The sequence below is a fragment of the Primulina huaijiensis genome, chromosome 17, assembly GCF_012295235.1.
Source record: "Primulina huaijiensis isolate GDHJ02 chromosome 17, ASM1229523v2, whole genome shotgun sequence".
NCBI classification, from domain to species: Eukaryota; Viridiplantae; Streptophyta; class Magnoliopsida; order Lamiales; family Gesneriaceae; genus Primulina; species Primulina huaijiensis.
The window spans coordinates 2282657-2296512 of record NC_133322.1 but is presented as its reverse complement, the minus strand read 5'-3'; the positions used below and the strand labels follow the sequence as shown (position 1 = coordinate 2296512).

The window sequence follows — 13856 nt, the reverse complement described above, 5'->3', positions numbered from 1 at the left end:
ACAAACAATTTTCAAGCGATTCATTTAATAATTAGGTCTTTCTCCTTAAATACTTCCAACTTTTTGGACGGTGAATTCAACTCTTAACGTATATCATTAAATTACCGTCGTCTTTTTTTACACCACTTTTTGGTCCTCGGAAGTTGACCAACGACGCTTTGATTTTGTATTATTCAAGTAGTTGACTTCATTTGTTGCAATCGAATAATCCCAAATTTTTAATCATCTGAAAACTTCCATGAAAATTAAATGATTTTATAATTTAAATATCACAAAATCTTATATAAGGTCGTCTTACATGTCAATTTTGTGAGATGAAAAATATTATTTTTTATATAAAAAATATCACTTTTCAATGTAATTATGAGTTGGATCAATACTCGTAAAAGTTTTTTTTTAAAAATAAATTTCTCATGGGGAATTTTTATCAACATACATATATAAATTAGAATATTAATACTAAATGTACAACCAAAATATCGTACAACGATATTTACAACAATTAAATAGTGAGATTTTGTTATTATATCGTGAGACTTTGCATTGAATTTATCATGAGATATTAATAAATGAAATTTTTGTATTGAATTTTTTGTGTTGTAAGAATTGTTGTACAAATTTGATTGTACATGTAGCATTGCTCTATAAATTAAGCCAATCGAATAACAAAAAGGAAAAAACTTGTGTGAGACAGTCTCACGGGTCGTATTTTGTGAGACAGATCTCTTATTTAGGTCATCCATGAAAAAATATTACTTTTTATACTAAGATTATTACTTTTTATTGTGAATATCGGTAGAGTTGGCCCGTCTTACAGATAAAGTTTTGTGATATCGTATCACTAGAGACCTACTCTAACAAAAATTAGCGTCCCAATGACTCGTTTTTAAAAATAGGGGAAGTTGGTGAAAAATCCTCAACCAAAACATTTATTTGGGTTCACTCCCTACCCACAAAATTGTGGTACTATGTCATACAAATTGTGGTACACTTCATGTGGAAATGTGGTACTAAAAAAGTACTCAGGGACTGAACAAAAAAAAAAACGGCGGCTGGGGAGTTAAGTCCAATTTCCCGTTAAAAATACTCCTTGCATATGTATTATATATTAACGACAAAAGCTGACCGGCCATTCCATTTTACAAATCAGCCGATTTTGAAACTGAAAAGGAAATAAAGAAAGATGCTTGCCTTCACAATTATGCTGTACAAATTGCAATTTTGCTAAAAAAATGGATCTTTTTTTAGCTCAGTGTAGTTGAATAGATGGAATTATGTTGCTAAATAATATTATTAAATTATTTGAATGTGATGTTGAACAATATCGAATAAATAATAATATATATAATAGATGGAATTATGTTGATAAATAATATTATTAAATAATTTGAATGTGATGTTGAACAATATCGAATAAATAATAATATATATAATAGATGGAATTATGTTGATAAATAATATTATTAAATAATTTGAATGTGATGTTGAACAATATCGAATAAATAATAATATATATTTGTTTAATCGATTAAATTTGCGATAAAGTGAATTTATCATTTTCAGTAAGATAAAACTGTATTTTTGGTCCGATATATTAGTTTGTTCGCAAGTTTAGTGGTTTATGTCGTCGAATTTTAATTTTAACTTTATATTTTCAAATTTTTAGTCATTTTAATAATTTTTTATACATGTCAACGCCACGTCAGTGTATCATACGTATTACGTCGGCAATTTATTATATTTATAGTTAAATAAATTAAAAATAATATATAATAATTTATTTATAAGCAATTATTTGTTTAAGCTTATAAATTTAATACTATCTTATCATGGAAAACCTTCGACATTCGAACATCGAGTAATAAACAGATTTAAATGCCACATAGTGTTTGATACGTAACAATGTCAAGAATCTCAATCTCAAAAAGAAGACGAACAACTAGTGCGAGACTAGAACCAGGTCCAAGTCTTTCTCGTCTTGTGATATATTCCTCCACGTTCTTGTTTGACTTGTAATCAAGGGCTGCTAAAAGATTGGAATTTTGATTCTTGTTTCCATTTGTGTTCAACAACAAATTACAGGTTCAAGCAATCCCCTTTTCCGTCCTTGCTTCGGAAGAACCAAGGATATCGGGCTTCCCTGATCAGTTACTGATATTGGTTCGAAAGTTCCTTTTTTTTCCTCTGGGCTTTCAAGATTTTCTTTTTCTTGTTCAATATTGCTGGTTTTCGAAGTTCCACGAGATGGAGAAATCATTTGTGTCGGAGCCAGTCTTGGAGCAAGATTCTTTGACGATCCCTGAATTTGATTCTTCAACTGTGAACTCCATCTCTTCGTCTTCGTTGCAGACAGAACCCATTACAGAATTCTCAATATTTATCGAGAAATTAAGGCCGTTTCTTGATGAAATGAAGCTAAGTGTAGAGAAAAACGACCTACCGGCCCTCAAGAAAGCTATTGAATCTCTTGAAACTGATTATAAACGAGCCAAATCAGCAACGGATGATTCGAATATTCGATCATCTCCTTTGAAAAGACTAGAGGATTTGACACAAAATCTTGGAAGGTCTTTAGGCCTTGTGTTATTCGCAAGCCATGAAGTGCCTTTGTCTAACAAAGATAAGATTGAGGCATTGTGTAAGGAGATGATGAATGTGAGGTTTGAGTTAGATTCGGAACAGGAATCGGATTCTGCTATGGAGGTTAGGGAGATGGAGGAAACAGATGAAACAGACGGAATGGAAGAAGAAGAAGATTTTGTGGAGGAGGATACAAGCTTAGGTACATTAGGCGTTGATGATGTTTTTCTTCGTATAAGGTCTGATAATGAAGAAACGTTTGAAAAAGCAATTTTCGCTTTATACTCACTGATAATGGATGGTATGGTTTCGGGTGAAAAGCTTAATGATGAAGATGTAGTTAATGTTTTATGCAACCGGCTGGGTTCGTGTGGTGGTTGTGAAAGAGTGTCAATCATTCAAATACTTAGGTATCTTGTTACTTTAAATGATCAAAACAAGGTACTTTAGATCAGTAGTTATTCTGAAAATTTCCAAGTTTTTAATGTTGTATGAGCTACATTGTTTGAAGATGTGCAGGAGAAGATGGTGGAATTGGGGTTTTTATCGGCATTGGTATTGTCTCTGACGAGGGATATAGAGGAGCAAAGGGAGGCAGTTGGGCTTTTGTCAAGTCTTTGTGTTGATCCCGGGGTTAGGAGACGGATCGGGAGGATACAAGGGTGTGTTGTCATGTTGGTTGCTATCTCCAATGGAGATGATGAAAGGGCCTCACATGATGCAAGAATGTTGCTGGATGTTATGTCTGGAAATACACAACATTCGCTTCATATGGCCGAGGCTGGTTACTTTAGGCCTCTGATTAAGTTCCTGAAGGAAGGTAATGTTCTTTCTTTCTCGTTCCTTCATTTAGTCTTGTTAGAGTACTCTCTTGATTTTCTTTAAGCTATTAGTTATGAATCAAACTTTTAACTTTACCTATAATTTTTTCCAACCCCCATTTGGAAAAAGAGTTGACAAGTAGTGTTTGTCGATATATTACGTGTGCTAATTGTTATCTTGTGTCGAAAATGGTGAAGTGTGTTAATAAAGAAGTGGCATTAGTACATCGACTGTGGGATGAATTGCAACAGTCGTCCCTATTTTACCTTGAGTATGCAAGTGGTACAAGTACAACAATCAAATGTGACGATTGGATCTGTGCACAGTTTTAAAGATTCTACTAGAATTATCGCCGGTTATTGCATTTGATATAGCAGCTGGTGTTTGTTCCTACATATTATTGTTACTTGAGAAGAAGTTCAACTTCTCTTTTACGTTTGTTTAAATTTTTTCAGGTTCAGACATGTGCAAAGTTCTAATGGCGACAGCATTATCAAGGATGGAACTAACTGAGCAGAACAAGATTTCTATTGGAGAAGACGGGGCAATTGAGCCACTCATCAAAATGTTCAGAACAGGGAATCTTGAGGCCAAACTCTCTTCCTTGAATGCATTGCGGAGCTTGTCCAACTCAAAGCAGAATATCCAACGTTTGATTGATTCGGGAGTCGTGGTGCCTCTGCTTCAGCTCCTATTCTCTGTGACATCAGTTATAATGACCTTAAGAGAACCAGCTTCAGCAATTCTAGCGAAGGTGGCACAGTCTGAAACTATAGTACTCATTAAACAAGACATCTCTAGACAGATGCTTTCTCTGCTAAATCTTTCAAGTCCTGTAATACAAAATCACCTTTTAGAAGCACTAAATAGCATCACCTCGCATGAAAATGCATCTAAGGTTCGAAAGAAAATGAAGGAAAATGGAGCTATTCATCTCCTTCTACCATTCTTTACAGAAACTGATTCTAAAATTCGGGCCGGTGCTTTGAAATTGGTTTACACTCTGTCCAAAGATTCGCCAGAAGAGCTCGTTGAAAATCTGGGGTACCCTTCTCTAAATACACTGTCTAAAATTGCATCATCATCAACATCAGAAAGTGAAAAGGCCGCTGCTTTTGGGATACTTAGCAATTTTCCAGTAAATGATGGGAAAGTAACAGATATACTAAAGAATGCCAACTTTTTTCATGTGTTAGTTTCTTTTGTCAGTTTAAGCCATCTAAATTCAACACCTACAGTGGTTTGGTTAGCCGAGAGTATTGCTGGTATACTGATCCGGTTCACAGTTCCTACAGATAAAAAGACTACAACACTACTCTGTTGAGAATGGCGTGATTCCTATCCTCTTAAAGTTGCTTACGAGTGGTTCCGAAGTTACTATATCTAAGGCTACTCTGTGTTTTTCGCAACTGTCACAAAATTCATTAAATCTGAGTAAATCCCAGAAAATGAATTGGTTTTGCTTGCCTAATCCATCAGATTCCTTTTGTGAAGTTCATGATGGTTACTGCTCCATCAAAAGCACATTTTGTTTGATCAAGGCTGGAGCCATCACTCTGTTGATTCAAATCTTGAACGGGGTGGAACGAGGCTCGGATGAAGCGATTCTAAGTTGCCTTGCAACCCTTTTGGAAGACGAAATTTGGGAAGCTGGAACCAACTATATAGTGAAAATATCAGGCGTTGGAGGTGTTATTAAAGTCTTGGAGTCGGGTACCATAAAGTCCAGAGAGAAAGCTCTTTGGATATTGGAAAGAATACTTAGAGTTGAGGCTTATAGAGTAGAGTATGGAGAATATGCAAAAATGGTGCTTATTGATCTTGCACAGAATGGTGATGCTATACTGAAACCTAAAGTGGCCAAGTCATTGGCACAGCTCGAACTGTTGCAAGATCAATCTAGTTACTTTTGAAGCACTACTTGTAGATAAATGTGGCATTCTCTTTGTGAAAGTTTTGTATACAAACTTCTGTAACATATTGGATTGATCATTTTCGCAAATGAATTCAAATGCGAACCAGTTTTTCGCCTATCAGTTTTTATCATTCATCTTCCAACTTCTATCTATTTCAGATTCCAACTATGCTACTATTTCCGTTCCAATTACATAGATCAAATTTTTTTTTGGGTCCTAAACATATAGACATCTATCATATTTAGCTAATATACACATATTAACTAAGTCCAGAAAATTATGCAATATTTTTTGAATGAATTAAATAGAAATAAAATAAGAAATTTGTAGGGAAAAACTATATAATTGGTTTGGAGAGAGTATTAAATAAGAGAAATTATACACATGATGAGTTATGGTTTTTGTTATTGGTAGAATATGTTGGAATGTTAATTTATAAAAAAATATTTTTATTAATTCTTCACACCTCATTTTATTTAGTAAATAAAAGAAATATATATATGTGGAAAAAATGAATAAATGACGTCACCAATATCAAGCTCTGAAACTCAGGGCCAATTAAAAAAAAGAGATTGAAACATAAAAGATTTAAAAATTAAGGACTCTCACTTTTTTTTAAAAAAAAGAAGGAGTTGGCTCTTGATTATTACATTAACTGTAATTAAAATCTTTAACTTAATTATTTTTCTTTTTCTTCTCGGTCGACACAAAATTTATTTTGAGAAAAAATATCAATCCACCCAGAAAAAATAGTCGACCAAAATTAAGTTAATTTTCTTGGTCGNAATTTTTATCTATTCTAATTATCTTATTCTCTTAATTTTTGTTGAATTTTGTAGGATATACCTTTGGGTCGACCCAAAAGCAAAGCAACAAGGGTCGACCCAAAAACAAGAAGGTCTACTTTTAAATAACCCAGCTAAATATGTGATTCATATGTTAAAACATGTAATATTGTATAACATACTTGTGAAATTGTGATTCATATGTTAAAAACATGTAACATAATTGTGCAATTGTGATTCATATATTAAAACATGTAACATAGTTGTGAAATTGTGATTCATATGTCAAAACACACATGTATAAAAACATGTAACATAATTGTGCAATTGTGATTCAAACATGTAACATAGTTGTGAAATTGTAATTCATATATTAAAACATGTAACATAGTTGTGAAATTGTGATTCATATTTTAAAACAACATGTAACATAGTTTGTTGTGAATTTGCGATTCATATGTTAAAACATATATCATAGTTGTGAAATTGTGATTCATATGTTAAAGTATATAACATAAGTGTGAAATTGTGGCTCATATGTCAAAACACATGTAACATAGTTGTGAAATTGTGATTCATATATCATAACATGTAACATAATAATGTAACATTATAAAACATACTTGTGAAATTATGTGATTCGTATGTTAAAACATATAACATAATTGTGAAATTGTGGCTCATATGTCAAAACACATGTAACATAGTTGTGAAATTGTGATTCATATATCATAACATGTAACATAATAATGTAACATTATAGAACATACTTGTGAAATTATGTGATTCGTATGTTAAAAAACATGCAACATTGATCAAAATTATGTAATTATCCGTCAAAATTAAATAATTATCGACCATATTTATCAAATATATGGATTAGAAAAAAAGTCGACACAAAAACAACCTTGATGGTGGTCTCCAAGCAATTGCTTGAAGTGGTCGACCAAGACCACTTCCAAGCAAAGCAATTGGTCGACCAAGACCAAAATTTTGGTCTTGGTCGACCAAAAGACCGACCAAGATCAAGACCAAAATTTTGGTCATTGGTCGACCAAGAGACCAGGACCAAAAATTTTGGTCTCTTGGTCTTGGTCGACCAAAAGACCAAGAGACCAAAATTTTGGTCTCTTGGTCGACCAAGACCAAGCTGCTTGGATTTTTTCAAGTAAATTGACAAATCTCAATAAATCGAAATAAATGTGAAAGATAAATTGTCTTGAGAAGAAGTCGATGGAAAAAAGATTCAGATTTGGAGTCGACTGAAATGAAAATGAATGCAGTATTAAGAGTTTTTAAATCAAATTTAATAATATATTTATATTTAAACATAAAGATATTTATGTAAATTGATTTATGGATATTTTTTTAAATAAATAACGTTTGGATCCGTTTTCCCAAAATTTCCACTGAAACTCATGTGGTGTCCATTCAGTTCAGTTGAGTTCATCCATTGGGAAACTCATGTGGTGTCCATTCAGTTCAGTTGAGTTCATCCCAATGGCAGCAATTCCTTTTACGCTCATTCCCATTCCCCTTCAAACCACGAAGAACAGCTTCTTCCCAGTCAGAAACTTCAGAATCTCAGCCTCCTTAACCCCTTCCAATTCATCATCATCCTCAAATTTTCAACTAAACCCATCACAATTCCCAAAACAGGAAACAGAAGAATATATTAAACTTGCATTTGCCAAAGCTGAGGCATCTAAAGATTCCATAAATTCCAACCCCACAATTTCGGAACTTGATGCTGTTAACGATGACGGTGTGAACAAAGAGATGCCTTTGGCTGTTAAACTTGCTCTAGAGAGGGCGAGGGAGTACAAGAAAAGCAAAGGTGCTATGGGAGGTCAAGGTACCAGTTTTGAGAATGTTGATAAAAAACCACTTGTAGAATCTAATGGAATAAATAAAAAGCATGATGGGTTAAGTTCTGATGAAGTTAAGGATCGTGGTGGGGATAAGGATGTTATTCCATTGGCTGTTAAACTGTCCCTGGAGAAAGCAAAGGAGTATAAGAAGAACAAAGGTTTTCTGGGAAGTAATGCAGAAGGAACAGGGGAAAGTGAAACATTAGATTCAGGTAATGTTTCTTGGAAACTTGTTGTTTTCTTTATTTCATTTTTTTGTCTGGATTTCTCGTATGTTCTGATTTTTGTGGGATCTTTCTTGCTCGTAATTTCTGTAACATTTTGTTTTCCATTAAGTTTTTCGCTATTATAGGAGCATTAATGAATCTTGTTTCCGACATGTATGCTATGGCTGATGATTTGTCTCATTATTTGTAGGACTCAAGGGAGGGAATGTACAAAGTCCGGGCGATCGTAGATTGACCAAGAACTCCAATAAGAAGGGGGGATTGAGTATTTCAAGTATCGACTTTATGGGGCTCGGCTTCGCAGATAAGAAGAGCGGTAGAGGCTTGCCAGCAGGTTTGGTTCCGATTTCAGATCCTTTTCCGGTAGGAGATATTCCAGAAGTGGAGATACTCATAGGGGATAAGAGCAAGTTTGATGATGCAGTTGCTGTATCAAAGCCAGTGCCAAATGTAGAAGATGACGATGATTTATACAAGCCGAAGGTTTCTACATGGGGAGTTTTCCCTAGACCCAGAGACATTTCAAAGACAGTAAGATACTTCAGGCTTTTTGGTGTTAATGCAAAGCTAACATATTTGGGTAGTACCTGTTATTATCCAATCCTGTGCTTTAAAACATAATTTATTTTTCGGTGAAGTAACTTATTATGTAGTTGATGCTTGGTCTAGTCGATCTTCAACTCTTGCTTTCTTTTTTCCTTTTTCATATCCAAATCTCATTTGCAAAAAGATGTAGGACTTATAACTCTTTTACTTACCCATCTTCAAAAGTTCCTTATTTTCGACATTGGATACCTCCTGTTTTAAACTTCTGAATTTGCCATCTTTTTAACAGAGTCTGTTGGGACCAATAATTGACTTTGTTGATAACTCAATCAAAGTATGTTGCTTAGTCTGCTATGCGGTATAACATATTTGAGCTGTATTTGTCCACCATCTATACTTTTGGTAAAGCGGCAAATGTATGTTATTGTAATTGGTATGAAAGCCAAGCCATGTGTTCAATTCCTCTTGAGTTGCAAGTTGTTGCAATTAATTGGAGGGTTTTTTCAGAACCAGTAATTACTTTTGCTTGATGGTGATCAAACATGTCTTTTGAGTTGCTATACTATTTAAAATACTTTGTTGCATTGTTACCATCTTCTTTTGTAAAGGACCCTACTCTATCAGTGGTAAAATGGTAAACGCTCAATCTTAGACAATGTAAGAGGTTAGAGGGATATTGTGCTTGTTGGTGGTAATAATTGGACTGTGATGATAGATGTTGCGACTTTTTGCTGATGAAATGAATCATGTCCCAATAGACAAAAAAATACGTTTAGACTAGAATGTGAAGGGTGTCAGAAAAATAAATGTGGGCAGCTATTGTCAAGCAACACAAGCATTTTATTTAAGAAATTTGAGCTAGATACCTGTATATTTCTCTCATCCTATCATTACAACTAAAAGCTTTAGATTCTCCTTTCTGTGTTATGTTATTCGCCGTAAGGTTTTACTCATGTTGAATTAGTACCTTTTGACAGACCTTGATTTTTTCTGTCTGCCGATAATTAGTATGGTGGTGGTAGAACAATACGTCCTGGGGAGGCACTTGAATCTAAGGAAGAGAGGGCTGCTAAAGAAGCACGAACAAGGAAGTTGCTAGATGCCTACAAGAGCACAACAGGCCTAAACATTGACCCAGAGTTAAAAGCTGTTTGTGAAAAGGTATTTTTTAAAGGAATAAATTTTGTAAATTTTAATTTCTTGGATGAAATGATAATCAATCGAACATGATTGGATAGGTGTTTTAAGACTATAATGGAACTTTCGTGTTTAAATGTTGTGTAGAAGAACCTTTGATCAATTCATTTCCTATGTTTCTCAAATTAACTTAATATCTTTTGTTTCATGTAACTGTCATATTCCATGGGATTAAGATCGCCGACTCATCTGAAGTTCATAATTTATATAGTTGTGTCTTTCAGTCTTAGGTCTTATATCTTAATTTCCTTTTATCCTATGCATCATGGGTAGTATAGTATTTCCAATTTCTTTCATTTTTTGCCGGAGTGTTAGAAAAGTATTGGGTTAGAGTATACATTCTATCGTGACTTATTAAAACTCTTAGTATTAAATTCAGCAATGTAGATTTTATTGTTAGATACTTGGGCTTTTGCATTGTATGTCAGTGGCAAAGGTTAAAAAAAAGGTGCTGAGTTGAGTTTTTTGCATTTTTCTATAGATTGAATAAATTTTATTTGTCGCACGGAATTCCACTTCCAAAAAGATATTGGTTAGCACTTTAAAAGTATGCATATTGTTATTATGAATTTTATAATGTTACATGCATCATGCACCGTGTTCAGATTTTTTTAGTCCTAAAATACCATGTATAGTACAGAATCTCAGTTGAGATTCCAACACTATTTTCGTTTCAATGAAAGATTTGTCCGAGCGACATGATTATAATATTTTGACATGAGAAGATTTTCCATCTATAAGTGTTTTATTGCTTTATTTGTTTTTCAATTCTCATTTCTTATTCCTAAAATTAAAAGGTAATGCACGAATTTCTTCTTAGTTATAGTGCTATCGTACATAGGCACTAAAGGACGGTGACTTGCTAATGGATCTTGGAAAACTCAAGGAGGCACTAACCTTCTATGCACAAGTCATGGAAAAGTTGCCATTCGAGGTGATGTGTAGATTAAATTTTAGACAAGACAAGCTGCTGCTTACAAATTTTTGAAGCCCGATACATTTCCTGTGGGACTAAAAAACTATTCACATTGACAACCATGAATGGATCTATCAGAGTTATGTAGGGCACTCGCCCCCCATCGAGATTTTAAATTAATAATGACTAGTATTATGTTTTTTTAACAAAACAAGGGGGGGATATAATTTCAGTAGGCCATATGGCCTAATCACACCATTTTTTTTAACTTTTTCCACCTTCATTGTCTTATCATTAATCAGAACTTGACAAGATGCAACTTTCTTTGTCTAAGCTTCCTATTCATTGTGTTCACATTGTCTTTGCAGAGTAAACTTCATGGATTAGCAGCTTTGCAGTGGTCTATATGTCAGGATTCACTTTGCAGGTGCACTTTCTACTTCTGATTTTTAGCAAATGATCATCTGTTTCAGCTGTTACTGGTGGAATACTTTCATTAGAAAAGGGAAAGTTGATAACTTGAAAAATTCACTCATATATTGGAAGATATAAAATGTGGCAAAATCATTGGGTTATAGCCTTTATTAAGTTATTTAACATGATATATTCATAGAAGTTATTCTATGGTGGATTATGCACTTTTTGCACAATCGAGCTTAAGACTCAAACGTGGAATGCCAAACACATCAAATCAGCCAGCAGAGTGTTAGTCTCTGGCTAGTTCTTGGGATTTCCACTACTTATAACTCAAATAGATATATTTCACATTGTTTTCTTAATATTAAGGTCTACAATGCATAAAACTGTATAGATTCCCTCTATTATTTTAAAAGGCTAAAAGCCTCATTCAAAAATATATGAGCCAAAGCCCATGTGTTTTAATCGATAGAAACCCACCTGCCAACAATATTTTTTTGTGGCACACTTGTTTTTAATGTGTCTACACATAAAACTATCCCGAAATATCAGTGTTTTGAAATTCGAAAATATTCTTTTGAATGTATTGAGAAGATAAATATATTTATTTCTTCATTTTTTTAGCATGTCTGTGTAAAAAATATTAAAAGTTTTTGGGGGAAACTAAATATATTTATATTTTTACAACATCCAGAATGATGATATCTTCAATTTTTACACCTGTAATTCAGGGTTAATTTCTTTATAAGCATATAAAAATGTGTTCACCACGAAAAAGTAGTTGGTGTGGGATCTCCATAGAGTTATAATTAAAACACTGTACAATGGTTTACAAATAACAGTTAAGAATTTAAAATCCATTGTCAATTGAATTACCAGAACAAACCAATTGATTATTATTATTATGGATTCGAAATCTTTAGCTTCAAATCCGTTAATCCAAATGTACCCTTAATGAATAAATTTGTAAAAGTAGATATTGTGTAGTGTGAACTAAACTATTAATACCTTTTGTTTTAAGAATTCACAATAAATAAGAACATGATAAGTTTTTTGGGTGAACAAGCTCATGTAATTTTAATCTTATGCAAAACTCCAAATTAAGGCTTATTCAAATTTTGTGGAGCAGTTTAGAAGTTCAATCAAACGTGTTTTCCCTTTTCTGGCCCAACTTTCTTGCAGTGTTATAGATTATATAATTTATATTCCTGCTTTTGCCCCTCTGAATCCCAATCCCCCTTTAGGGTTTTGGCCAAAACAATCACTTTGGTAATGTGTACTCCATAGAAAAGCCCTTTAACTATTCTTAACCTTTAACATTAGGAAAATCCTTAGCAGATTCTACTGGATTAAAGCTTGCCTAAATCACTAACTTTTATTTTAGACATACCTGTTTGTTGTATTGTATTCTTAAGACCCTTGGTTATCATTGTCTTCTGGTACATTGTTGTGATACCTAATAGCATGACAGATCCAATGAAGCACGCGTGATGTACGAGAAGCTTCAGTCTCATACCAATCCAGATGTTAGCAAGAAGGCAAGACAGCTAGTGTTTAGCTTCCAGGTAATATGCTTGCACTCTTGATTAATTATCCACGAGGTCAACAATTGTTATTAAAAATCGATGAGGCATGAATCCACCATGCGAAGCAGATCCGTAAAAGTAGAGGTTATAAATTTGACGTGAAATGCAACGCGACAGGTCTTTATTTTGTTATGAATTAATGAATATCGTATTTGTTTTGTTATTATTCAATAATTTTTGAAGAACATACTCGATAATCGATGTTATATAACATAATTTTCTTGATACATTTAGTTTCTAGATAGTGTGAATTGCTTCAATCAGAATATAATCCACATCTTGAATGTAGCATAAATAGCTGTATTGGATGAATGCTACGAGTAATGGTAGAAAGGAAATGATTTTTTTGCGTGACAGGCGATGGAAATGATGAAGGTTGGCAGCTCGAACGTTTCTCCTCTCAGCAGTGGCTATCAAAGTTACTTTGAAGCCTTTGTCGAGGACAAGAAAAATTACCCTTTACAAGAAGCTCAAGTGGATGAAGGTTCATCGACTTATCAAACCTCACCATATATTATTCTTCTGCTTTCTCCGGTTATAATTGTCTCACTGATCGCTGCTTTTAAGCATGGACAAAGATTTTCCTTGTTTTAGGTGTAAATAAATCTATATCTATTACCTATATAAAAGAGACAATCTTTTTAATATTGTGAATTGACTTTTAAATCTTTCATTAATTAATAAAATTAATTAATTATTAATATTAATTCAAGAATAAATAATCTATTTATTTCTATTACCTATATATTAATGAATTTTAACTATCTATCACCTATATTATTATTATTATTATTATTATTATTATTATACCTATATAAAAAAATTCAATATTTTTAGAATTGTGAAGAATATATTGACTTTTAAGTCCTTCATTAATTAATAGAATTAATTAATTATTAATATTAATTTAAGAATATATAATCTATTTATTTCTATTAACTATATAAAATTATGAATTGTCTTTTAAGTCCTTCTTAATTATTAGATTTTATT

At 33.0% G+C, this 13856-nt stretch overlaps 1 protein-coding gene and 1 pseudogene across 1 annotated transcript; both read left to right on the top strand.

Annotated features, from left to right (window-relative positions):
- Positions 1–1899: 1899 nt before the first annotated feature.
- On the top strand, positions 1900–5443 carry LOC140962953 (U-box domain-containing protein 44-like; annotated as a pseudogene).
- Positions 5444–7553: 2110 nt separating this feature from the next.
- On the top strand, positions 7554–13457 carry LOC140962851 (uncharacterized). Its single transcript, XM_073421890.1, has 7 exons — positions 7554–8186; positions 8392–8732; positions 9756–9908; positions 10786–10878; positions 11229–11287; positions 12749–12842; positions 13221–13457. Exons 1-7 carry the CDS (start codon positions 7568–7570, stop codon positions 13455–13457), a joined length of 1596 nt encoding a protein of 531 aa, XP_073277991.1. The 5' UTR covers positions 7554–7567.
- The last annotated feature ends 399 nt before the right edge of the window (positions 13458–13856 follow it).